The 25,028-nt window shown below is 65.5% G+C and overlaps 2 protein-coding genes across 8 annotated transcripts in view; both read left to right on the forward strand.

Annotated features, from left to right (window-relative positions):
- Positions 1–10,922, forward strand: part of NLGN3 (neuroligin 3) — a 29,766-nt gene extending 18,844 nt beyond the window's left edge. For 5 of the 6 annotated variants that reach the window (XM_059732952.1, XM_059732955.1, XM_059732954.1 and 2 more), the window contains 4 exons: positions 983–1,132; positions 1,553–1,738; positions 6,029–6,818; positions 8,079–10,922. In XM_059732952.1, the coding sequence (XP_059588935.1) occupies positions 983–1,132; positions 1,553–1,738; positions 6,029–6,818; positions 8,079–8,925 (1,973 nt within the window). In that variant the 3' untranslated portion in view covers positions 8,926–10,922. The remainder of the gene's footprint in view (positions 1–982; positions 1,133–1,552; positions 1,739–6,028; positions 6,819–8,078) is intronic. The other variant, XM_059732957.1, reaches the window with a different exon arrangement.
- A 3,417-nt stretch (positions 10,923–14,339) lies between these two features.
- GJB1 (gap junction protein beta 1) lies at positions 14,340–24,657 on the forward strand. Of its 2 annotated transcripts, none has more exons than XM_019482728.2 (2): positions 14,340–14,424; positions 23,456–24,657. In XM_019482728.2, the coding sequence occupies exon 2, from the start codon at positions 23,468–23,470 to the stop codon at positions 24,305–24,307; it is 840 nt and encodes a 279-aa protein (XP_019338273.1). In that variant the 5' UTR covers positions 14,340–14,424; positions 23,456–23,467; the 3' UTR covers positions 24,308–24,657. The 2 variants fall into 2 exon arrangements, with proteins under 2 accessions (XP_019338273.1, XP_059588941.1); XM_059732958.1 differs by lacking the exon at positions 14,340–14,424 and adding an exon at positions 20,674–20,756.
- Positions 24,658–25,028: the final 371 nt, after the last annotated feature.

Raw genomic sequence — 25,028 nt, forward strand, 5'->3', positions numbered from 1 at the left:
CACGTGTTCCCAGGCACGTCCTGCCATGCTCCTGGCTGCCCGGGTGCAGGTGTGTGCGGGCCGGCAGGCGGCCCAGTGGCTGTGGGGCCCAGGGGCCACCCTGCAGCCGGCCACGGTGCCATGGCAGCAGAGGCTCTGGGGAGGCACCGCAGGGCCGGGCTGGTGGCCGAGGGGCTGCTGTGCTGAGACGTGGCGTGCTCCTGCCTCTGGCGCTGGGTACCTCTGCCCCCTTCCTGGCACAGCCAAGACCCCTGTGCTGGACCCCAGTGCCCATAGCGGGAGCCCTGGGGCTGCCCGGAGAGTGGGGCCCTCACTGCCGCAGCGTCAGCCCCAGCACCCCTCCTCCGCAGGCAGCAGCTGTGAGCCCCTGGCTTGCGCTCGGCTGGGGCCGGGGTCCCAAGAGAGGTTCATGAGCAGACGAGAGGGAGCCTGAGCCTGGTGTTCCCCAGCCCCCTCAGCCCCCGCCTGTGCCTAACCCTCCTCTTCCTGCTGCCTTTTCACTCCATCCCTGCTCCAATCCCACCTGGATACCCTGTTCCCTGCCCCGTCCGTCTGCCCATTGCCAGGGCGTTGGTGCCGGGCACGGGCCTCGTGCGGTGCAGGCTGGTTCCTCTTGTCCTCGGGCGGTCAGACACCTGAGACCCTGCACCCCTGCCTCCCCATCCTGCACCCCCCCACCAGGGCTGGGCCAGCTGCCAGGGCGCCACGGGGCAGGGCCGGGACCTGGGGCAGCATCACCGCATAGGCTCAGCCCCAGCCACCTCCTCCTGCCACAGCACTGGCAGGGGGAGGAGGCCATTCCCGGGGCAGGGCCTGGGGCAGGGAGGAGGCCTGGGGGGCCGTGGCTCAGGCTGCGACACTGCCCTCCCTCCACGGCAGGGACAGCGCAGAGCAGAGCTGGCCCCTTGCCCCCGGTCCTGGCAGCTGGCACTGCCCCGGCCATGGCGTGGTGGGTGCCGTGTGTAACCCAATCTCCTTGCAGACATCCGGGACAGCGGGGCCAAGCCCGTGATGGTCTACATCCATGGTGGCTCCTACATGGAGGGCACCGGCAACATGATTGACGGCAGCGTCCTGGCCAGCTACGGCAATGTCATCGTCATCACCCTCAACTACCGCGTCGGCGTGCTAGGTACCAGCCGGGCTAGGCTGGGCTGGGCTGGGCAGGGTGTGCCGTGCCGTGCCGTGCCGTGCCGTGAGGTCCCAGCTCAGGGCAGGGCTGCCGGGCCAAGGCATCTGGAGTTGATCCCACTGGGCCTCTGCTTCCTGCTCTCCCCTGGCAGGGGCAGGGAGCCTGGGCCTGCCAGGGCAGCTGGTGTCGGGTCTAGGGCAAGTGGCTCAGGCTAGAGTCCTGCTGCCCTGTGTGTGTCCCTGCAGCCCCGGGTCAGGCTCAGCGGTGCCCACTGCAGTTGGGGACCCTCCCAGATACTGCCTGGATGAGCCTCAGCTTAGTGGGGTGCTGCAGGCCGTCGGGCCACGCACAAGGGCTGGAGGAGGCAGCAGAGCCCTCAGGCTCGTGCCTTGCTGCTGACAGGCTCTGCGTGACCCCCAGGGTTCCTGAGCACGGGGGACCAGGCTGCCAAGGGGAACTACGGGCTGCTGGACCAGATCCAGGCACTGCGCTGGGTCAGTGAGAACATCGCCTTCTTCGGGGGGGACCCCCTGCGCATCACTGTCTTCGGCTCCGGCATTGGCGCCTCCTGCGTCAGCCTGCTCACCCTGTCCCACCACTCTGAAGGTAGGTGCCCTGTGCTCCGCTGGGCACGGAGCGGGAGGGACAGATGAGGGCCCCACTGGGCTGGCAGGCAGGGGCAGGGGCAGAGACACAACCTGGCTCTGTCCTGCCCCGGGCAGTGCTCTGCCGGCCATGGTGCATGCAGGGAGCACAAGTCACACTGCTGGGGAGTGCAGACTGGCAGAGGAAGTCGGTCGTGTCCAGTGGTGCATGGCGTGTACCACTGCATGCCACCCTGCAAAGCCCTGGAGAAACCGGGCCAGGTTCTGTGTCCAGTCTGATACCCGTGTCCGGGAGCAATGATCTCGGCGGTACAGAGGCGATGGCCAGGTTGGCTTGGCAGGGCAGGGCCAGGCTCCCAAGATGGGTGAGCAGGCTGCACCGTGAGATGGGGTGTGCAGGGCAGGGTGTCTGCTGGCAGCAACACCGGGGAGGGAGGGCAGGGTCAGCCCAAGGGCCAGTGACACAAGCTGGGGCCAGAGCCAGCCGGCAGCTGCCAGGGGTCAGAGCTGCAAGGTGGTGAGCCAGACTCTGAGGGGAGCTCTGGGGCAAACCCTCGTGGCACAGTCTCTGCACAAGGGTCTGCGCAACACGGTGTCTGCTAGGGCCCAGCCATTCCCTTTGCCCCTGCAGCCCCATGCCCAGGCCTGCAGCTCTACACCAGAGCCAAGCACTTCCTGCAGCTAGCTCGGCCCAAGCTGTCCTGGCCTGTCCCAAGGGTCCTGCAGTACCAGGCTCTGTGTGGAGCTGTGATGGTGCTGGCTGACCTGGGATGGGATGGGATGGGATGGGCTGTGCAGAGGTGGCGCAGCTGGAGGCACCCAGCACACTCCCTGGGTCTTAGTGAGGTGACTGCAGTCCCTTGGAGAAGGGTCTGGGAGTCTTGGGAGATCACAGATTTGATAGGAGTCTGCAGTGTGATGCAGCCACACAAAAGGCAGTTTTGGAAGATATCAACAGTTGCATTAGGTGCAGGACGTGGGAGGTAATCATCATGCCTCTCTACTCGGCACTGGTTAGGCCTCATCCAGACACTGCACCGTTCTGGGCTCTACATTTTAAAAAGGACATGGAGAAGTTGGAGAGGGTCCAGAGGCAGCAACAAAGATGATCCAGGGCTTGGAAAGCGAGTCATAGAGGAGGCGCTGAAGGAGCTGGGCATGTTCAGCTTGTGGAAAAGGCACTTAAGAGGGTTCATGACAGCAGTCTTCAAGTACTTGAAGGGCTGCCATAAAAAAAAAAAAAGGGGAAAGTACCTTTTCTGTATTGCTGCAGAGTGGAGGATGCGGATCAGTGGCTTGAAGTTGCAACAAAGGAGGGTTAGATTGGAGATCAGGAGAAACTTCACTGCAGGGATAGCCAGGCAGTGGAATAGATGCCAGGGAAGCAGTGGACTTTATCACTGGAGGCGTCGAGAGGCACTTGGACAGCCACCGGTCGGGGTGATCTAGGCATAGGGATACCTATGTTCTACCATGGGGATTCCCCAGGCTTTTGGGCTTTGCTGACTGCAGGTGGGGCTGGGAGAGAATTCTTTCCCCTCCTATTGCTCCATGTGTCAAGGGTTTTTTAGTCTTCCCCAGAGGCTCTGGGTGCTGCTGCAGCCCAGGCTGAGGATGGGACTGGGCTGTGCCAGTGCTCCTGCTGGCACCAACTCCACAGGGTCCTGGCTAGAGGGTCTTGCCCCTGTGTTCAGGGTCAGACCAATGTCAGATTTGGGGTCAGGAAGGAACTTTACCCCCTGATCAGACTGGGGGGGCAGGAGGAGGAGGGTAGAATTTGCCTTCCTCTGTAGCGGGGCATGCCCTTTTCCTGGGATCACTCGAGTGTCTATTAACAACCTTTCACAGTAGCAGGGTGCTGGCCACCGTGGTCCCCTGCTTTCCCCATAGCAGGTGTGGGCATGATGTTAGGTGTTGCGTCAGGGCTGACTGTGTAATGTTGCTAGTTGTTGGACACTGAGTTTGCGCGGCTGATCCTGCCTCATGGACGGGTTGACCTCTGGAGGTCCCTGCCAGCCCGTGGCTCCAGGATTCTCCGTGAGTGGCAGACAGCTCCTGTCCTCTCAGGAGAGATTCCCCAGGGCTGGCTGACCTGGGGATGTGCCATTCCGGTCTGGCCCGTCTTTGCTGGGCATTCCCGGGGTCCCCCAGTGCTGGCTGACGGGGGGCATGCTCCCCTCAAGCAGGCATAGGCAGGGCGTGTGCAGGGCGGGAGTTACACAGGTTGGCTGTTTCCACACACACGTGCAAATGCTGCATGGGCCAGGGGCAGGGCTGTGTCGAGCCAGCACTGCCTCCGTGCTGGTGTGCAAGACATGCACCCTGGGCACATGGCATGAGGGCTGTGCACAGGTAGTGGGGGGGAGCCCAGTAAGGAGGAAGGCATCTCTGTGCCCCAGGGGCCACGTGCACGGTGTGCAGGCAACCTGCCTGGGGCTGGTGAGCATGGGGCCTCTCTGGCGTGGAGCATCCTGGAGGCAGGCCGATGCCTGGGGGCTGTGCTGGGCCCCTGGAGGGCAACTCTGGCTGCAGGCTGCCTCCTGCCAGGCACTGACACCCGCCTGGGACACTGATGCCACTCCTGCTCCCGCGTCTGCTTCCCAGAGCCTGCATGTGCCCAGCGCGCTCACAGGCTCTGGCTCCAGCTCCAGCAGGGGAGGGCGTGCTGCACACTGGAGGAGCATGGCACGGCCTGCGCCATCTGCATCCCATGCTTTCATCTGTCACCGCCAAGCTCTTTCCCAAGACACCCATGATGCGTCTGCTCTTTACAGCTGCCCTGGGCAGAAGCAGCTCTGCAGAGCCCAAGGGCTGGGCAGTGGCGGGGCAGCAGCTGGGGCTCACAGACCTCCAGGGCAGGGGTTGCCATGACTGGCCAGGCCTCAAACACGTGGATGTGACCGGGTAGAGGCCTGCTCCTGGGCACTGCCACGGCCAGCTTGGCTGGCCTCGAGGCCGGCTGCACAGAAGGTGGATTCCCTGCTGCCGGGGCCAGGCAAAGGCAGAGGGCCCTAGGCTACCCTGTCAGCAGTGCCTGTGCTGGGCAGGTGGGGCTGCACCTGGCACCATGGGCACCAGGGCCCCCGGCAGATACTGGGGGCTTCCTGGATGGCTCCAGGGAGCAGCGTGGCGCCGAGTGCGGCAGCAGCGAGGTCCTGCCGCGTGGGAAGTGCTCTGCCTGCCAGCCTGCTCGGGACCTTGGCGTGGGGCCGGGACGGTGTGGAGGCTGTGCGTGGGGCGTGGGCCCAGCCGGCGAGCGGAGCCCCAGCGCTCCCCGCCTGTCCCGTCCCATCCCGTCCATCCCCAGCACTGTTTCCGGAGCCCTTTGTATTCTGCACAAGCCCCATTGAGGCGGAGCTGGAGCCTGGCCACACATTCCTGTGCCCGGGCCAGGGCCTTTGTGGCCCGGCTCCGCAGGGCGCGCGCCTGCCCCCCCGCACTCCCGCGCAGAAAGGCCCCTTTGTGCCCGGGCCAGCGTGTTCCTGCCAGGCGGCCTTGGCACGGAGTGGGCCCAGCTGGGCAGGAAGCACGGGCAGCCAGGGGAAGCCCTCACAAAGCACCTCAGTGGGATGCGCAGGGTTAACCAGCTCTGGCAGCATTAACCCTCAGGCTGCTAGTATGCTGCTCACCCAGGGGCCGCCCCCCCCACCGCCACCAGGATCCTGGGGCCTCCTGGACATAGGCCCAGCATGGGCATAGCTGCTCCCTGCCTGGCGCCGGTGCCTGCTTGCCTGGGGCACGCAACTTGGGGGCAGTGGTGGGTCAGGGTGGCCCAAGCAATGGGCCCATTGCCCCCCTGCACTCTGGGGGTGCCCATGCTCCCTCTGCCCCACATGGCTCAGATGCCATCTAGACCTGGATGCGTGGCCCCATGCAGCCTGGCTCCGGCTGCAGCACCAACAGGTCCCCCAAAAGCATGCACCTCCTGCAGCCTGGTGCTCACAGAGGCTCCCGCTGGCCCCCCTGCCCCCCCCGTGACCTGTGCAGACTGTGCTTGGGCTCCGGTGCTGGGAGAAGGGTCCCCCCAGCTTGTCTTACTGGGCCCAGCCAAGGGTGCCAGTGAAAGAGGCAAGCAGTGCCCCATCCCTGCCTCCGCTTCTGCTCCAGGGGCATTTTCAGAGGCCCAGCTCTCGCTCCTGAGCCCTTGGGGGATGCCCCTCCATGCATATGGGGCTCTGAGCAGCTGCCCCAGCTGCATGGACTGGGGAGCTAGCTAGAGCTGGCCATGCTGTGCCGGGATCTGGCTGTGCTCTGGCTCTCACCCTGTGGGCTGCTTTGTGTCTCACTGCAGGGCTGTTCCAGAGGGCCATCATCCAGAGCGGCTCGGCACTCTCCAGCTGGGCCGTGAACTACCAGCCAGTGAAGTACACGAGCATGCTGGCAGACAAGGTGGGCTGCAATGTGCTGGACACGGTGGACATGGTGGACTGTCTGCGCCAGAAGAGTGCCAAGGAGCTGGTGGAGCAGGACATCCAGCCGGCGCGCTACCATGTGGCCTTCGGCCCCGTCATCGATGGTGACGTGATCCCTGATGACCCCGAGATCCTGATGGAGCAGGGCGAGTTCCTCAACTATGACATCATGCTGGGTGTGAACCAAGGCGAGGGTTTGAAGTTCGTGGAGGGGGTGGTGGACCCCGAGGATGGCGTCTCGGGCAGCGACTTCGACTACTCTGTCTCCAACTTCGTGGACAATCTGTATGGGTACCCTGAGGGCAAGGACACGTTGCGGGAGACCATCAAGTTCATGTACACGGACTGGGCTGACCGCGACAACCCTGAGACACGCCGCAAGACCCTGGTGGCACTCTTCACCGACCACCAGTGGGTGGAGCCCTCAGTGGTGACGGCCGACCTGCACGCTCGCTACGGCTCCCCCACCTACTTCTATGCCTTCTATCACCACTGCCAGAGCCTCATGAAGCCCGCCTGGTCCGACGCAGCGCATGGCGACGAGGTGCCTTATGTCTTCGGCATCCCCATGATCGGCCCCACTGACCTCTTCCCCTGCAACTTCTCCAAGAATGACATCATGCTCAGTGCTGTCGTTATGACCTACTGGACCAACTTTGCCAAGACGGGGTGAGCAGTGTTTGGTCTCCGTGCCAGGCGTGGGCAGGTGTTTGCGGGCTCCATGCTGGGTGTGGGCAGGCACATGTGGGCTCCATGCTGGGGCATGTGCAGATTTTGTGCCGGGGCATGTGTGGGCATCTGCAGGCTCCTTGCTGAGATGTATGTGCTGATATTCAGGAAGAATGCTGGGGCATGTGTGTGCTCCAAGCCAGGGTCCTTGGGTGTGTGCAGACTCTGCACTGGGAAGTGTGGGTGTGTGCAAGGTCCACAGCTGGGTGTGCAGGTGTGGGTGAGCTCATGCGGGGACAAGTGGGTGCATGTGGCACCAGGGCATGTGGGAGCAAACCTGAGCCACTCAGCCAGTCTGTGTCCATGTGTGTCCCCTCAAGCTGACACGCATGTGTGCGTGTGGTGCCCTGAGCCCATGTGTGTGTGCACACTCGCCTCCCTGATCCCAGCCACCAGGTTACATGCCCCCACCTGGCCCGGCCTCCCCTCATCACCCGTGTGGGCCTGGCTCCTCCCCAGGCCCAGCACATGGGTTCCGCCTGCCTGTGTCCTGCCGGGGCACTGTGGAGGCTCTGGTGCGCTCGGGCAGGTGGAGTTGATACAGTGTGTAGCTTAGCCTTGCTTCTGGGCAGCCCAAGCCCTGCCCCACAGCTCTCGGTGATGGGCAAGTTCCTGCCAGCCCCAGCTGCTGCTTGCCCTGGCCAGGCACTGCCCGCATGAGTTGAGTGGGCATTTCTGCCCTGGGCATGTGCCCACGGCCCCTGCTCAGGGCACAGCCCTGTCTCCACTGCAGTTTCTCCTGCTCACCCGTGCTGCCCCATGCCTCACAGGCGCTGCCATCCCACTGCCCCTCCAGCCTGGGAAGCTCTCTGAGCCCATCATGAAGCCCCCATGGTTTCCTTGTGCCTCTGCTGTGATGCTGCAGGACACCTGCTACAGCTCTGCTGCCAGCACGGACCCCATTGCCACTCAGGCGGGCTTGCAGCATCCCTGTGCTCCCTTCTCCCTCCATCTGTCTGCCCATCAGTCGGTCTGTCTGTGTCCAGTTGTTGTCTCCTGTCTGCTTAGGCTGACAGTGCCAGACCCCTGGCTGCTTCCTAGCTGTCCAGCGCCAGCTGGAGCAGGGCTGTTGTGCTCGGGGGTCCCTGGACTTGGTAGCAGCACAGACGGCATTGGCGGGGTGGGTCATGGGCACCAGCAAGGGCAACATGTCATCACCTGCCCCCTCCCCGCTAACCCTGTCCCGCCCTGTGTGCACAGGGACCCCAACAAGCCAGTGCCCCAGGACACCAAGTTCATCCACACCAAGGCCAACCGCTTCGAGGAGGTGGCCTGGTCCAAGTACAACCCTCGAGACCAGCTGTACCTGCACATCGGGTTGAAGCCACGGGTGCGCGACCACTACCGTGCCACCAAGGTGGCCTTCTGGAAGCACCTGGTGCCGCACCTGTACAATCTGCACGACATGTTCCACTACACGTCCACCACCACCAAGGTGCCGCCACCCGACGCCACGCAGAACGCCCACATCACCCGCCGGCCCAACGGCAAGGCCTGGACCACCAAGCGCCCTGCCCTGTCCCCCGCCTACAACAGTGAGGACGGCAAGGAGCCATGGAGCCCGGAGCAGGAGGCCGGGACCCTGCTGATTGAGAACCCACGCGACTACTCCACTGAGCTGAGCGTCACCATCGCCGTGGGTGCCTCCCTCCTCTTTCTCAACGTCCTGGCCTTTGCTGCCCTCTACTACCGCAAGGACAAGCGCCGGCAAGACACACACCGCCAGCCCAGCCCCCAGCGCAGCGCTGGCAACGACATGGCCCACACGCCCGAGGAGGAGATCCCCTCCCTGCAGGCCAGCCAGGCACACCGCGAGTGCGAGCCAGTGCCCGTGCCAGCCCACGATGCCCTGCGCCTGGCCGCGCTGCCTGACTACACGCTGACCCTGCGTCGCTCACCAGACGACATCCCACTCATGACACCCAACACCATCACCATGATCCCCAACTCCCTGGTGGGGCTGCAGACCCTGCACCCCTACAACACCTTCGCCACTGGCTTCAACAGCACCGGGCTCCCCCACTCACACTCCACCACCAGGGTATAGCTCCCCAGCTGCCCGCCTGCCCGCGCACGCACACACACGCACGCACACGCACGCTCGCTCACAGCGGACGCTGGGGCCGGGGTGGGGGCCCGGGCACTCCAACAGCGCACGGACAGGCTTGTCCAGCCCAGAGGGCAGAGCAGAGCCCCAGCTGGCGCACTGCGGACAGCATGGGGGGGGGACAACTGGTGCCACCCCCAGCTCCTTCCTCCATTTCTTTTTTATTTCTCCAAGTGCTTTGACTCTCCTGCGCTGATGCCGGGGTTGTGGGGCGCAGCCAGAGCCGCACAGCAGGACTGACCCCAGGGCAGGGGCACAGCCCTTATGCCCTGCTCCCTGCTAGGGAGCCCTGGCCACGCCGACAGCAAAACGGACACATGCGATGGGCTGCAGAGCCTCTGCCTTGGCCCGTGGTCCGTTGGCCTCCCAGAGGCTGGGCCTCGTGCCAGGCAGCAACCCTGCCTGGCACATGGGGCTGCCCAGAGCCCCTGGTCGCCTCCTGCCACGGGAGCCCAGGGGCGCCAGAAACTCGCCATCATCCAAAGTGCCGTGGAACACGCGCCCGCACTTTGCCGAGCCGCAGCGGCTGGGCAGGAGCTAGGGGGTGCCGTGCCCGCCCCGGGCTTGCCCTGCCCGCTGTGCGCTGCAGAGAACCTCTTTCGTGCGGGCGTTTCTCTTTGCAGAGACGTTTTTTAAGCAGATCTTTAGTTCTTTACACACTAACGGAGTCGCCGCGTTTTGTCCTTTGTAAAGATTTTAAACCAAGTGTTCTTGATATAAAATAAAAAAGCCAGTTAGAATCCCAGCGTGTGTGGCCCCGGCATCCCCTGAGCCCCGGCAGCACGTGCTCCCAGGCCCTTCCTGACCTTTTGTATTTTTTATATTCTCCCTCTTCTCTCATGCTGCGTATGCCAGCTGGGCACTACGTGCCATGCAGCCCGTCTGTGACTGCCCCAGCCCTGCCCTGCCTTGCCCTGCCCTGCCCAACTGCCTTCCTGCCCCCACTCCCCAGGTCCATGTGCTCGCCGGTCCTACCTTTGCTCCTTGCCCTTCCGGTGAGTGCCGCCCCTGCTGCACTGATGCTGCTCAGCTGAGCCTGCCCTTGCGCCACCCTCAGGCCCCAGCCCTGGTCCCTGCTGCCCAGGTCCATGCCCCCTTGCCTGCTCTGCCCTGTGCCCTCCATGCCCCCTGCCTCCCTGGGGTCTTGCAGCCAGCCACCTCGGGGGTGGACGCGTGAACAAACCAGGGGGCCCAAGGCAGCCCACTTTGGAGCAGTGCCTGGGCAGCATGCGGGGGGCCAGGGGAGGCAGCGTGTCCAGGTTGGCCTCAGCTGGTCCCTTCTGGGCCTCTGCACTTGGCAAGCAGGCCCTGTGCTTGGGGGCCTCTGGCCCAGAGCCCAGTCCCAGGGCAGCAGGGCTGGGGGTAGTGTTTGGAGGGAGCTAGCCTGCAGCATGGCAGGAAAGGGTGGGCAGGGCTGTGGGGAGCAGGGCCTGCAGCTTGGGAGTGAGAGGCACTGCAGGCTTGGGGCTGGAGCTGGCTGAGGTGGGGAGGGCTGTGGTTTGGGGACACTGGGGATGGGGAGCCCAGGGCAGGGGTGCAGCCTGAGGCCCTGGAGCAGAGCTACAGAGCTGTGGGGGCAGGGGGAGTCGTGCTGAGCGGCCTCCTCTGGCGCAGGATTGGGCTTCCAGGTCCTCCGCAGTGGTATTGCAGGGTCACTGCACTGGTGGCCGGCAGGGGCAGGAGAGCCTGATCCTGAGCCCAGGGCTGGAGCAGGGGCCAGGGTGGGGTCCATGGCCAGCAAAGCTGCTCCCCTCCACCACAGGGCGGCCACATGCCCAGCACCTGCCCCCAGCTGGGGTAGACGAGGCCCAGACCAGCATAAGGCTGGGGGTGTTGCTCCCCTGCCCCAAGGCTGGGACTGGGTGGTGCAGATGGCAGAATGTATTTGTACCCATCACCCCAGCGAGTAACCTGCTCCAATAAAACTGATATTTTTATGTGTGGTGTCCTGTGAGATGCCTGGCACTGGGGCAGGGGAGGATGCCCAGATCTGGGGGAAATGGTGTGGTGGGAGCAAAGGCTGCGCTCCCCAAGCAGGCGGCCGCCCGTGGGAACGCCCAGCCAGGGGCCGTGCAGCGGGTATCTCACTAGATGCGGCGCCAGGGGCAGCCAAGGGCATCTATTCCGTAAGCGGGGCTTCCCAGCTGCGAGCTCCCACTCAGCAGTGTCCTGCCTGTGCCAGCCAGCCTGTTATGTTTCCTCAGCTCCCGAATGCCCGAGTCAGTGCTGCCCAAAGAGCCTGGTAACCACGTGCCCCCGCACGGCACCTGCCCTGTGGTGCTGTCAGAGGGGCAGTGCCCAGCTCTGCACCCTGGTGCACAGCCTGTGCCACTGGCAGCACCAGGACAGGCCTCTGCAGCCTCCCTGCCCCCCCCATAACAGGCACCCCAGGCTGGGACCTGCATCCCTGTGACCCTGACCCCAGTGCTACACTGCCTCCCCGTGCTGGCCCAGGCCCCCACCCCCACCCATCTCTCCTTTCTTGCCAACCAGAAAAGCTGCTGGTTTCATTTCTTTTTAATGTAATTGCAAATGGGGTTTCCATGGAAACCAGGCATGGGGCCTGAATCGCCTCCAGCGCGCAGGCCCGATGAGCTGGAGCCAGGGCCTGGGTGAGATGGTGGGGGGGGAGGGCATGAGCCCGTGCTTTGCCCATGCCTAGGGCTTGCCAGGCTCCCCCAGGCAGCCATGAAGCAGCTGGGATGCAGGGATGCTCGGTCGTGGCCCCGCTGCTGGCTGGACCCATGGGCTGCCTGAGCTGGCGGTACCCGGGGGGGGGGCAGGTGCTGCAGACAGGCTGAGGCCCTGCCAGGCTAGGGCAGGCTGGGGTGCAGCAGACAGAGGGGGGCACCCTCTGCTGCGCTCGCTGCGCTCCCAGTCTGGGGCTCTGCAGGGGCTGGTAGAGCTCGTGCCGCCGGGGATGCCCGACTGCCAGGGGCCAGGGGCTGCCCCACTGCTGTGCCGCCCTGTGCCTCGGCCAGCGGTGATGCTCCCAGCACGGCTGCCCACCTCCCCCTCCTCTCCTGGAGCCGTCGGGACATGGCCGCTCAGCCGGCTGCAGCCCAGGCAGGGGCGTCACAAACCGTGCCGGGAGCCGTGGGTCAGAACCCCGCGCGGGGCACAGGGGTGCGGGGCAGGGCCCGAGCGGCTGTGCCTTGGCCTGCGGCCCGCCTGTGCCTGTGTCAGGGGCAGGGGCAGGGGCAGGGCCGCGGACTGCAGAGGGCAGGTGCTGGGCCCGGGTGCCTGCGGGGTGCTGGGACCCGCGGGAGCTGGCGGCCCGCGACGGGGGTGCGGGCAGTGGCCTGGGGAGCCTCTGGCAGCTGCCGGGGCACAGGCGGGCGGGCGGCGGGAGCGGCTCCCGGGCAGAGCTGGGCCAGGGGGCGGCGGGACCCGGGCGCCGGGCCGCTGCCTCGCCCGCACGGCCGGCTACCGGGGGCCTGGGTGCCCGGCCGAGGGCCCTGGGGCGGCGGCAGCGGCAGCAACGGGCCCGGAGCAGCTCCGCGTGCGGGCGCGGGCGCGGGCGGCGGCGCAGCGGAGCACGGAGCAGCCGAGCCCGGCCCGGGGCAGCGCCCCCCCCGCCCGCAGCGCCCCCTGCCGGCGGCCCGCTCTGCTCGCGCCTTCGGGCCGGGCTGCGGGAGAGCGGCGCCGGGAGGTGACGTCAGCCCGGTCGGGATCCGGTTGCCATGGAAACCGCAAGGGTGGGCAGCTCGGCGACCCCGCCCCCCGGTCTCCGCCGCCCGAGCACGGCGGGGGGCGCTGCGGGCGCCCCCGGCCCCGACCCCAGCCCGGCCCCGCACGGCCGCTCCGGGCCCTGAGGCACCGCGGGACCCGGCCGTGCCGTGCCGGGGGCGGGCGCGTGGGGCTGCCCGGCCCGGGCCGGCTCCCCGCTCAGCGCCCGCGGGCGGGGCGGCGGCTCCGTGGCACGTGGGTGCGCGGGGCACGGCCCGCTCTGGCGTCCGCAGCTCTGCGCCCCCGGCCAGACCCCGCCGCCCCGAGCCTCGGGGGTGCCCCACGGGCCCTCCGACCGGCGCCGCCCGAGCCCGGTGCCCGCAGGCCGCCCCCGCCCGGCCGGTCCTCGCTGCTTCCGCGCTGCAGCCGGCGGCCCCGGGGCTCCTGCGGGGCAGGACGGTGCGGGGAGCCCCGCGGCCCCCCTCGCCCCCCGCAGCGGCCGACACCGCGAACGGCCCGGAGCCCGGACGGGGCGCCCCCGGCCACGCTCCCGCCTGGACCGCCGCGGGGCGGGGCGGGGCGGGGCGGGGCTGCACGAGGCGGCGCTCCCCCGCCGGGGCCTGGCATCCGCATCGGCATCCCCGGGGCGCCGGCGAGCTGCGGGAGGGCTCCGGCGCCGCGCCGTGGCCGTGGCCGAGGCAGCCGCGACCTGGCGGCTGGACGGGGCGGACGGTCGCCTCGGGCAGCGCGGGGCCGGGGAAGGGGCGGGCGGGCGGGGCGGCTGCCCCGGGTGCTCGAACCGGGCCGCGGGTTTTGGGGCCAGAGGGCAGCGGCGGGCCCGGGGCGGTGGTGCCGCCGCTTCCTGCTGACTCAGCCGCACTTATCGGCTCCCGAGCCCCGCCCGCCCCGCCCGAAGGCCCCGCACAGGCGCTGCCAGATTGCGGCCGCTGCCCCCCGCCCCCCCCAGCTGCCCCCTGCGCCCGCCCCAGCGGGATGCGACGGAGCAACAGCGGCGCTGGCAGCCCCCGGCCCGGCCCGGCCCGGCCCCGCGGCAGGGAGCGGCTGTCGGAGGGGCTGCGCTTCCCCCTGCAGCGGGGCTCACCGAGAGGCAGCACTCGCCACCAGCTTCTTCCCCGCTGCCCCGACCAGCCCCGGGCCCCCAGACCGAGCTGGGCAGCCCGCAGGCGCGGCCCGCGCAGAGCTCTGCAGTCGCAGGTCACCGCGGCCCAGGCTGGAGCAGGGGCAGCTCCGCGGGCTCTGGGCTGTGCCGGGCAGGGCCCGCGCCGGTTAATCGTTTACAGCCTGTTGCCCTGAGCGGCAGCGCGGGCTTGTTCCCAAGGGCCATGAGCCGCCTTGCAGCCGCCCGGCCCCGGGTGGGAGCGCTGGTCCGGGGCTGGCCCTGCAGGTAGAAGACACAGCTCAGAGCAACGTGGCGGGCACTGCTGTGGGGAAGCTCACAGCACTGGGCCCACGGCCTGTGCTGGGCCCGCTCTCCACAGTAGTTCTGGGGTGGGGCCGCTGCCCTGGCCTGTCTTGGCAGCCCCTGCAGGTGTGGCCAGCCCAGGTGCATAGGGCACAGCGGGGCTGGCACAGGATGGACACACCTGACAGTGTTTACTTGGAGGTGAGCAAGCCCTGGACAGAGCCAGCCCCTGCCTCGCCGGCGGGAGGGGCCAGGCGGGGAGCAGGGAGGTATAAAGTCCGAGCCTGCAGAAGCACAGCCCTCCGAGGGACACAGCAGCTCAGCGCCTGCCAGCCCCACTTGCAGAGGTGAGTGGGCCCCGCCACAGCTGGCAGCCTCCTCCAGCCATATGCCCCTGCCTGGGTGCGTGCTCCGTGCACTACCCCCATACCCCGCATCTAGAGGAAGTGCCCCTTTCCCCCAGGGGGAGGGAGAGCCCCCTCTCCCCCAGCCCCTTTCTCAGGCCCAAGGGGAACTGGGAGGGGAGGTGCTCTGGGGGCTGGTGCTGAGTGCCAGGCCTGTGCTGGCAGAGGTGGCAGGCCATGGCAGATGCCTGTGGGAGCTGAGGGCAGACTTAAGGGTACTGTGACTGCCGGCACCCTGTGCTTATGGTCTGGGCCTAGGTGCAGCCTGGGTTCAGGGGTCTGGGTCAGCTGCACAACTGGTTTCCTCTCTCCCGTGTGTGAGTCCTGGGCCCCGGCCCTGCAGCCCCTGCTGGCGCTGCAGTATCGATCAGAGGAGGACGATATGTGCCTGGCTCCAGCACAGCTGCCAGCTTCCCTGTCGAGGCCTTTCTTACAGCAACCTTTGCCCCTTCCTTCTCACTGGCTTCAAAGCACCTGTGGCCTCTGGCCTGAGCCCTTGCACAAGATTGCTCCCAGGTCCCAGTCTGCCCAGAGCCTGCAGCCACTGGCATGGGAGCACCCAGCGCATGGTGGAGCCTGGGAAAACATCATGGCAGGGGCATCTGTGGCACTGAGGAGCAGTCCCAGGGCTGGCACGCAGAGAATGGGCTTGGGGCTGTGTCCTGGGGAGACGGCAGAGCCAGCTGCAGGCTGGGGGCTGTGGGCACAGGCAAAGGGCTGCTCGGAGGGAGCGTCTCGCTCCAGTGCCCATTGGGCTCTTTGTTCCAGCTCCCTGTGAGCACCCGAGGTTGGCAGAGCTGCTGCCCCACCCTGCACAAGCACCTGGGATCTTCCTGCCTCCTGGCCAGGGCACAAGCCCTCCCTGGTGCTTCTTGCAGGTGTGGGGAAATCAAGGACGAAGAAGCTGTGCCAGCAGGGCGGGTCACGCATCCATGGCCGCAGCATGGAGCTGAGCTGCGGCAGGTGGGGGCAATGTCACCGCTGCCAGCCAGGGCTTGGGCTTGTAGGCAGCAGCTAGAGGTGAGTGAGGGCCAGGCACATGCCGCAGCCCCTCCTGTGGCAGGGGAGCTCCCTATGGCAGCCTTAGCCCCAGATGCTCCTGCCACCCAGGGTCAGCCTAACTAGGCAGACATGGGATCCTCAGCTCTGCCCATGAGCTCTGCCAAGCAGCCCAAGGGCAGCCCCATTGAAGCAGTGCCTGTCATGGGGGCAGCAGGAAGCTGTGGCCACCTCAGACCAGGTTAGCTGCCCTGCCCTGCCTTGCCCTCTCCTGTCAGGCTGTGCTGAGCTCTCCCAAGCAGAGCTCTGGCCAATGCCTCCAGCAGCACAGCTTCCTGGTACCAAGCATCCTGGCAGCAGGGAGCCCTGGCAGCTGGACCCCAGAGGCCTGGCTAGTGTCACCAGGGCTCTGTGGGCAGCTGCTCCTTGCCCCCGTCAGCGGCCTGTGAGCCTGCAGCCATCACCGTGGTCACCTCAAGACAGGAGGCAGGCCCAGGGCTGCATGGGGCAGGACTGCAGCAGCAGACCAAGGCACTTGACTGTGGTTGCCTGAGGAATGCATGAAGCAGAGCTGCGCTTGTGCCCCACAGCTGGGCTGCCCTCCACACCCTTATGGATGGGGTCCTGTGCTGTGGCCACAGGTGCCTGCGAGGGCTCTGGGGTGACCTAGACAGTCGGCAGCTGTTCTGGATGCATGGTCTTCTGGGCTCATCTTTGGTCAAACCTGCTGTTCCCACCACACCAGGACTCTCCTGTGCATATGTGGGGACTGAGGATTTCGGCTGGGCTGCACTCATGTTCCTGCTGGGACTTAAAGTTGGAGACACCTAGCTAGAGGGTCTTGCTCCTCTGTTCAGGGTCAGACAACCACCAGTACTGGGGTCAGAAAGGAATTTTCCCCCAGTCAGATTGCTATGGACTTGGCAGGGGAGTTGCCTCCTTCTGTAACAGGGGCACAGCCTCTCTCTGGGATCTCTGGAGCGCATATTAACAACCTTTTACAGAAGTCGGTTAGGGGCTATGAACTGTGCTGTGTTAGGGTGGATGGTAGTGCTCCTAAGAGGTTAGATTACGGATTTGGGTGGGATGATTTGGACGGGGCTGATCCTGCCTCAGGCAGGAGTTGGGCTAGACGTACCTTCAGCCCTGCCTCTCTGATTTCTAGAGCACGTATTAACAATCTTTTAGAGCAGCAGGATGTTGGCTGCTTTCCCCGTGGCAGGCTCAGGTGTGAAGTCAAGATGTGCTGTGTCCAGGTTGATGGTCGTGTTACAGAGACTGTGGATTTGTCTGGGATGCTTTGGACAGGGATGATCCTGCCTTGGGCAAGAGTTTGGCTGGATGTGACCTCTGGGGCTTCCTGTCAGCCCCATTCTATGACTGCGTGTCTGGCCTGGGCCCCAGGATGTGCCAGGCACTGCAGACGCCACTTGCCTGTGGACCCTGCACCCTTGGCAGCCTCGGGGCAGGCCCAGGAAGATGGGGCTCACCAGCCAGCAACTCAGTCCCAGTGCTGACTACCTGGTTCTGCAGATCAGCAGTGAGGCCCTGGCATGCCAGAGAGGGTTTCCAGACAGCATAGGTGACCTGGCCCAAGCCCCTGGCTGCCAACGTCCCCACCAGCATAGTTGTTGCAACATGAGTTGGGCACAAACTCAGCCTGCAGCGAGGCTAAGACTAGTGTCTCTGCTCTGCTAGAATGAGGTGGTGCCCAAACCCTGCACCCCGCTGCTGACACCTGATTTGGCTTGGCACCCCCTCTGGCTGACGCCTGGCCCGCACCCTGCCTCTGGAGCGATAAGGCAACCATGGCTATTGATCTTTAGGGAGACTCTTGCCCTGGTTTATTCATCAGTGCAGGAGCACACCCAGCACTGCACCACGCCCGAGACAGGAATGCCTCTGTGCCAGGGCACTGCAGCCACTGCTTGTTCACTGGTTTGGGCACTGCCCTCAACTCTGGAAGGAGCCTGGAAGCCCCTGGCTTGTCAAGCAGCATCTGGACCATGGGGTGCCACAGATGTGACCTTGGGGGCACAGGCCTGAGCTGGCTGAGATTCCCCGCAGCATGGCACTTGGGGACACTGGCAGCACTGCCCACTTGCCCAGGGGACTCTCTGCATGAGCAGCTCTGGAGCTCACTCCAGGGAGCAGCTCTGGAGCTCACTGCTTTGCAGCGGGGCACTGTGTGCCCCACCTGCCCACCATGCTCTAGCCTTTAGCACAGTTCTGCCCTGAGCTGGCCCAGCCCCAGGGGACTGCTGCTCCCTGGTCACCCAAATCCTGCCTGAGTGCTGCTGCCCCATCTCCTTGATGCTTGGCCCTGCCCCCCCAGGCTGTCTCTCTCTGTCCCCTGAGCCCCAGCCCAGATTTGGGGCTGGGACTGCTGCCCTGCACCCACTTTCTCCTGTGGGTTTCCAGACTCAGGACATTGCTGGAGCACATCCTAAGGAAGCCTGTTTGCAAGCAGCTGGCAGAGGAAAGGCTGATCAGGAGCAGCCAGCAGGGATTTGGTAAGAACAAATCGCACCAAACACATCCCAGTGCCGTCTTCGACAAAGTAGCCAACTGTGCAGATGAAGGGAACACAGTGGATATCACGTATCTGGACTTTTGACAAGTTCTGCACAACTTTCTCATAAACCAGTTGGAGAAATGTGGGCTGGACAAAACTACTACAATGTGGATGGACAACTGGCTCAATAGGCGCAAGCAAAGGGTAATTATCAAGGGTCCCTGTCAGGACGGCAGACTTCAAGCAGAAACTCACAGAGCTGTGTCCTAGGCCTGGTGCTTTGCTAATGATTTGGATGCTGGAAAAGAGCAAGCTTCCTGAGCAAAGCTGCAGGCGACACCTGGAAGGACTGTGAACACACTGGAGGTGAATTGAGATGGCTCTCAACAGGCTGGAAAGCTGGGCTGGAGTCCAAAGGATGAAGATCAGTGCTGACAAGTGCAAGGTGCTGCAGCTTGGGAGGAGAAATCAAAACACAAATACAAGCTGTCACAGGAGGACAGGCTGAGACACGGGTGGGTTCATGCTGTGGAAAAGGTGCTTTAAGGGGGGACATGACAGCAGTCTTCAAGCACCTGAAGGAGAGAGACAACCTGTTCCCCCTTGCCACAGAGAGCAGGAAGCATAGCCATGACTTGAAGGTGCAGCAAAGTATGTTCAGATTAGACAGACAAACTATGCCAAGTGGCCCCTATGGTTCACTTGGCAGATCAAAGCACACTGTGACAGTTAAACCATAAAAAACCCGTTACACAGTTTGCACTGTGTACCCATGCACGTGCGCACCCATCTCCATAGCCATACCCCCGCCCACTGCCCTCATCAGAGGGTCTGCCCCCCACCCCAAAACAGTCTATGCCAGACCCCTCTCCACCAGATGAGCGCTGCCATTTCTTTCCCATGGTCCTCTTCTGTCTTCCTGTAGTACCAGTACATTTCACTTAGTCCCATTTTAATACAGTCCTCGACTGTGGAGTCTGAGTGGCTGTTTATGAGCAGGTTGGAGGTAAAGTTTAGAGAGAGAGAGAGAATTAAATATGTTTGCAAAAAAAAAATAAATTAGACAAATTCCTCCGCTGTCAGAGCAGCGCAGCAGTGGGACAGATGCCTAGAGACATGGTGGCATCTCCGTGATCAGAGTTTTTCAAGAACAGGTTGGGTAAGCACTGGTCAGGGATGCTCTAGATTAGGACAATGGGGGCTAACTTCCTGGCAGGCAGGCCACAGATTAGCCCTGCAACAGTCCCTCCAGTGGCTTTCTTTTACCTGATCTGCTGCTCTGCTTTCTGCTCTCTGTCCTGTCTGCCACTCTGCTGCCTGCCCCCTCCCCAGTCTGTATGTGCTACGTGGGCTGCTCTGCCACTTCTGGTGCGTGCCGCTGCCGGCCACCCTGACCGAGGAGTAGCAGTGCCTGGGGTGCACTGTAAGGAGCAGGAGGAGATCCCACATCCCGGCTGCTTGGGGAGCAGAGAAGAGCTCCACAGCTGAGAGCAGGTAAAGACTGGAGAGGGAAGCATGATGCACCCCTGGCACTGCTGCAAACCAGGACTGAAGAGCTGGGTAAGGATGACAGAAATTTGTGAAGACTTGACATACTGCGCAGAGGAGGACGTGGGCCAATGGCTTGAAGTTGCAGTGAAGTCAGTTTAATTTGAAGAAGTTTATCTGGATGTCCACTGGTGGAGCAGTGAGGCAATGGCATAGATGCCAGGGAAGCTGCGGCCCCTCCATCACTGGAGGGGTGCGAGAGGAGTTCGGCTAGCCACTGGTTCAGGATGATCCAGGCGTAGCGATGCCTCTGCTCTACTCTGGGTATTTCTCAGGTTTCCAGACTTTGCTGGCTGCTGCTGCCCTCTCCTTTCTGCTACACATCTGGGTGTCTTTAAGCCTTCTTCAGAGGCACTGGGTGTTGGCGGCACCCAGGCTGGGACTTTGGCTGGGCTGAGCCAATGCTTCTGCAGGAGCAAAGCCGGCGGTTCCTGGCGAGAGGGTCTCGCCCCTTTGCTCGTGGTCAGACCTGTGTCTGCCAGGCTCAGGAAGGAATTCTACCCGGTGCGCCCGGCGGGCTTGTGCCTTCCTCCGCACTGGGCTGTCACCTCCGCCCGGGATCTCCCCAGCGGGTCTCGACATGTCACACCCGCCGGACGCCGGGGGCCGCGGCCCCTGCTTTGCCTGCGGCCGGGCCGTGCCCGCCAGGGGTGACGGTGTCGCGTTGCTCAGAGCTCGGCCCCGGGGCTGGTCTGCGCGGCCCCGATCCTGCCTCGGCGCTGGCAGGGCTTGCGCTAGCTGTGCCCTCCGCAGGCGCTGCCGCCCCGCGGCTCCGGCCTCCGCGCAAGGGGCCCGGCGCTCCGGTCCGCGCGGGGGCTGCTTCCTCGCGGGCGGGGGTTGTCGCCCCCGGGGCTTCCGTGCTCCGCTGCCCCGTCCCGCCCCGTCCTGTCCCGGGCTCTCGCCCCGACGCCGCAGCGGTCGGAGCGGCCGGGCCGCGGGCTCTGCCCCCCGGGGCGCAGCCTCCTCGCCCCGCAGGCGCCTGCCGGGTCCTCGGCCGCCGCCCCGGGCAGCCGGCTCCGCCGCCCCGTCCGTGCTGCCGCCCCCGCGAGCGGCGCGGGTCGCTGCCCGGCTGGCTCCTCCCCGGGGCCGGGGCCGGGGCCGGGGCCGGGGCCGGGCGGGGGCGAAGGGGCTTCCGGGTCCAGCTGCCGCCGCCTTGCTCCGGGGCCCGCGACGAGCCGGCGGGCCGAGGCGGGAGAGCGGGCGCCGCGGGCAGGTACCGGCGCGGAGCGACCCCGGGCCCCGGGCCTTCCAGAGCCGGGCCGGGCTCCCCGGGGCAGGGCCGGGCCGGGCAGGGCAGGGCAGGGCAGGACAGGGCAGGGCCGGGCCGGGCGGGGCAGGGCAGGGCTCCCCGGGGCAGGGCCGGGCGCCCGCGCTGTCCCTGGCCCTGGCCCTGGCCCGGGGGCAGGACCGTGGCGTGGGCAGGGCCCTGGGGCACCCTGAGCTGCCCACCCGGGAGGTCCGTGCCTGGGGCCGGCGCGGAGCCAGCTGCCAGGGGCTGGGTCCTGCTGTGGATTGGCCTGTCCTCGCGCCTCCTGCCCCACCTGCCAGGCCCCAGTCGTGGGCGCTGGGCTGGGCGGGTGGCTGGCTCCTTCCTCCGCCTCCGACGTCTCTCCAGGCCCTGGACGCTCTTCCTGGCCAAGGGGACGTCCGATGTCCGCTTTGTGGGCACCTGATGTCACCGCTGCGGAGGAGCGGCCAGCGGCTTGCCCGTGGCCTTGGAACCGGGAACTGTGGGCTGCTTTGTGCTCAGCCACTGGCCCTGGGCTGCAGCTCCTGCTGCATCTGCGCCCGGGAGGGCCCCAGCTCGCAGCCACTGACGCCAGACGGCGTCACAGCAAGGGTGGCCTGGTCACGGGACAGCCCTGGCCCCGACCCCAGCCCCGACCCCTGATGGCAGCAGCCATGTGGGAGCAGTATGTCCAGCCAGGTGCCCAGCACCTCTGGGTGTGCCAGGCTGCATTCTCCCCCTCTTGGAGAAAGAGAGGTCTGAGTGTTCATGGGAGACAGCCTGGTGCTGGGCTGCTCAGGGCCAGGCTCTCCCCACAGCCCTCGGCCAGACGCTCCTGGGGGCAGGGGCCATGCAGACAGAGCAGTGTGGGGCGCTGGCCTGGGGCAGGAGCTGTGTGACGGGCGCTGAGGCGGGGTGCAAGCGGAGCGGCAGTGCCGGGCCAGGTGGGAGCGGGCGCGGGGCTGGACAGCCTGGAATGCAGGACACAAGGACTTTGTTCAGCAGGGGTGGGCGGAAGTCAGGGCGCTTGGTCTGAATGCAAAGTGTGTTGTTCAGGGCCCCATAAAGGCCCAATTGTATGTAAATAGTTTATAAAGCAGCATATGACTTCCCAGAGCAGGGCAGTGCGGACAGAGACGAGGGCAGGCTGCGCGGGGGGCTGCTCTGGGCTCACGCCCGCCTGGAGCTATGAGACTGTAGAGGGCCCCACCGGGCAGCTCGAGAAGCAACGCTCCTCGCTGCAAGGTAACAGTCCAGGCCAGGGACCTTGCTGGCCCCTGCCCCGCAAGACCTGCGTCCAAGGTATGCGCGGCTGCTGGCAGGGAGGGGAGGAGGGTTCCCTGGGTGTGTGGCTACGGGCTGGCAATGCTGAGGGGAGCAGCGTTCCCCTGGCCGTGCTGCTGGCTCCACTTGGGGCTGCAGGCTGGGTCGCACAGTTCCAGCTGGGGGGCCCTGGAGGCCTTCAGTGATCGTGGCTTGGGCAGGGTCCAGCAGGAGTGCAGGGATGGTGCCCAGGGGTGTGGGCAGGCAGATGCCCAGAGGCACTGCCATTCTGGGGGGGGCTGGCAGGGCCAGGGAGGCTGCCCTCAGGCATGAGTCCCCCCACTTCTGCGTGCCCAGGGAGTGCAGACAAGCCCAGGCGCAGGGACAGGCCGGTGGCTCATGGCCCAAGGGCCCCACGGCAGGGCACAAACCACCAGGTGCAGGGTGGATGAGGCATGGCCCCCCTGGTGCACCCACTGCTGGCTCAGCCCTCCCCAGTAGCCCCCTTGCACTGCCTGCAGCCCCAGGCAGGGCCCAGGCAGAGGCCCTCAGCTCTCCTGAGTACTCGGCCATGAGGGCATGGCTGGGGGTCAGAGCTTGGGGCAGGGTAAGAGGGTCCCTCAGAGCTTCCCAACAAGTGTGGGGAGCAGCTGCCCTGGGGTCAGGACTCAGAGCCCCCCCATGGGGTCAGGACTCAGAGCCCCCCACAGTTGGCAGGCCCCGGTCCCGCAGCAAGAGCCTGCACGGAGCAGGGGGTGGGGCGCGGGTGCAGCCGGGGAGGCTGCACAACCTCCCTTGAGTCCCAGATGTGTGGGTGAACCAAAGACCCTGCGCCACTGAGGAATCCCACCAGCACTGGTTGTCCTGGCCAGGGCTGCACTCAGGTTTGCCAGGCTCTGCCTTCCCCATGTGCTCGGCTCTACTGGGCCATGGCCATGGTGCCCAAAACACTGGGTGCAGCTGCAGGGCTTGGAGGCTGCGTAAGGCAAGGGCTTTGGGGAGGAGGCTGGGGAGCAGCTTGGTTGCAAGGCGGCTGCGAGAGCTGATGCCACAGAGAGTGATGGGGCAGCAGCAGGTCCAGCACTAGGAGCCTGCTGAGGGGAGTGGGGGGCAGGGACACACAAGGCAGCTTACACCTGTGGCTCCTGCCCGTCCCAGGCTGGCTGCGGGTGCTGGCAGCTGGCATGGCCTTGGCATAGCAGCCATGGGCAGGGTTTTGGTTTTCTTCACAAGCACGGGTGCTGGAAACAGTCCCGGAGGCTGAAGCATTGCAGCCCCAGGTCTGCCAAGGGCCCATGCCAGACGGCAGCCCAGGGCCTGTGCACGCCCGCAGGGGTCTGCCCTCACCACTGCTGCCCCTTTGCCCCTGTTCTTGGGCCTCTGCTGCCCAGGCAGTGACAGGCTGCTACTCTCTCTTGCAGGCGTGAGGAAGGATGAACTGGGCCGGCTTGTATGCGGTGCTGAGCGGCGTGAACCGCCACTCGACGGCCATTGGGCGCATCTGGCTCTCGGTCATCTTCATCTTCCGCATCATGGTGCTGGTGGTGGCAGCTGAGAGTGTGTGGGGTGACGAGCGCTCGGCCTTCACCTGTAACACGCAGCAGCCGGGCTGTAACAGCGTCTGCTACGACCACTTCTTCCCCATCTCCCATGTGCGCCTGTGGGCCCTGCAGCTCATCCTGGTCACCACACCAGCCCTGCTCGTGGCCATGCATGTGGCTTACCAGCAGCACCAGGAGAAGAAGCTGCTGCTGCTGACAGGCCATGGTGACCCCAAGCAGCTGGAGGAGGTGAAGAAGCACAAGATGCGCATCTCAGGTGCGCTGTGGTGGACCTACGTCAGCAGCGTGGCCTTCCGGCTCCTCTTCGAGGCTACCTTCATGTACATCTTCTACATGCTCTATCCCGGCTACCAGATGGTGCGGCTGGTCAAGTGCGAGGCCTACCCCTGCCCCAACACGGTCGACTGCTTCGTCTCCCGGCCCACCGAGAAGACCGTCTTCACTGTCTTTATGCTAACCGCATCTGCCATTTGCATCGTGCTCAACGTGGCTGAGCTGGTCTATCTGGTAGTGCGTGCCTGTGTCCGCCGCACCCACCGCAACAGCAACCCCTCCTCAGCCAAGAGCTCCTTCTATGGCCACAAGCTCTCGTCCGAGTACAAGCAGAATGAGATCAACCAGCTGCTCACGGAGCAGGACGGCTCCCTCAAGGACATGCTGCGACGCAACCCGGGCCTGCAGGAAAAGGGCGACCGTTGCTCTGCCTGCTAGAGGTGCTGCCGGCCCCCGGGACCATGATGTCACCTGCACCATATTGCCACGGGCACCCATGTGTGGCCATGCCAGCCTGGGCCTGGGGCCATGCCTCCACTGGGGCCAGCAGACAGGTCGGTGTAGGCGGCCGTGGCCCTGGGATTCTGCGTCCACGTGCAATGTCCACCCCCAGCCCCTGCTCCCCCTCCCCTCCCCTCCCCCTCCCCTGCCAGCAGCACCCGCTAGGGAAGGCCTGGGGCTTCCAGCCCATGAGGGCACTTGGGCAAGGGGCGATGTGAATGGGGGGAGGCCTGGGTGCACAGAGGAACAGGTCTGCACTGTCCCCATTAAAGCTGCGTTCTCAGGCACTGCCTCGCCCCGTCTTCCATGGGGCTGGGAAAGCTCCGGAGCTGTGTGCAGGGTCCCTGGGCCCAGTCCTGGTATGCCCCCCAGCACCTCACCAGTGCTGCAGGGTGCTTGGGCCTGCATGCAGCCTTGAGGGAGATTGCCCATGGCATCCTGGGCTGGCTCAGTGGGCACAGGACAGGTGGGCAGGGCTGCTGCTTCTGCAAGCTGGCTCTCATCTTGTACCATGTCACCTCTGCCTGCACATATCCCCCCCTGCCACCCCCCAGTGCTGCCTGTCCTCTGCAGGCTCCATCCCAGCACCAGAGCCCACAATGGGGAGCAAGGGGCGGCAGGTGGGGGCTGCTTCCTGCGGCGTGGAGGCCACAGCGCT

The sequence above is a fragment of the Alligator mississippiensis genome, chromosome 8, assembly GCF_030867095.1.
Source record: "Alligator mississippiensis isolate rAllMis1 chromosome 8, rAllMis1, whole genome shotgun sequence".
In the NCBI taxonomy this organism is placed as follows: Eukaryota; Metazoa; Chordata; order Crocodylia; family Alligatoridae; genus Alligator; species Alligator mississippiensis.

Bases quoted from the DNA above. Each gene is read 5' to 3' on its own strand.
- GJB1 (XM_019482728.2), top strand. From the start codon at position 23,468: ATGAACTGGGCCGGCTTGTATGCGGTGCTGAGCGGCGTGAACCGCCAC.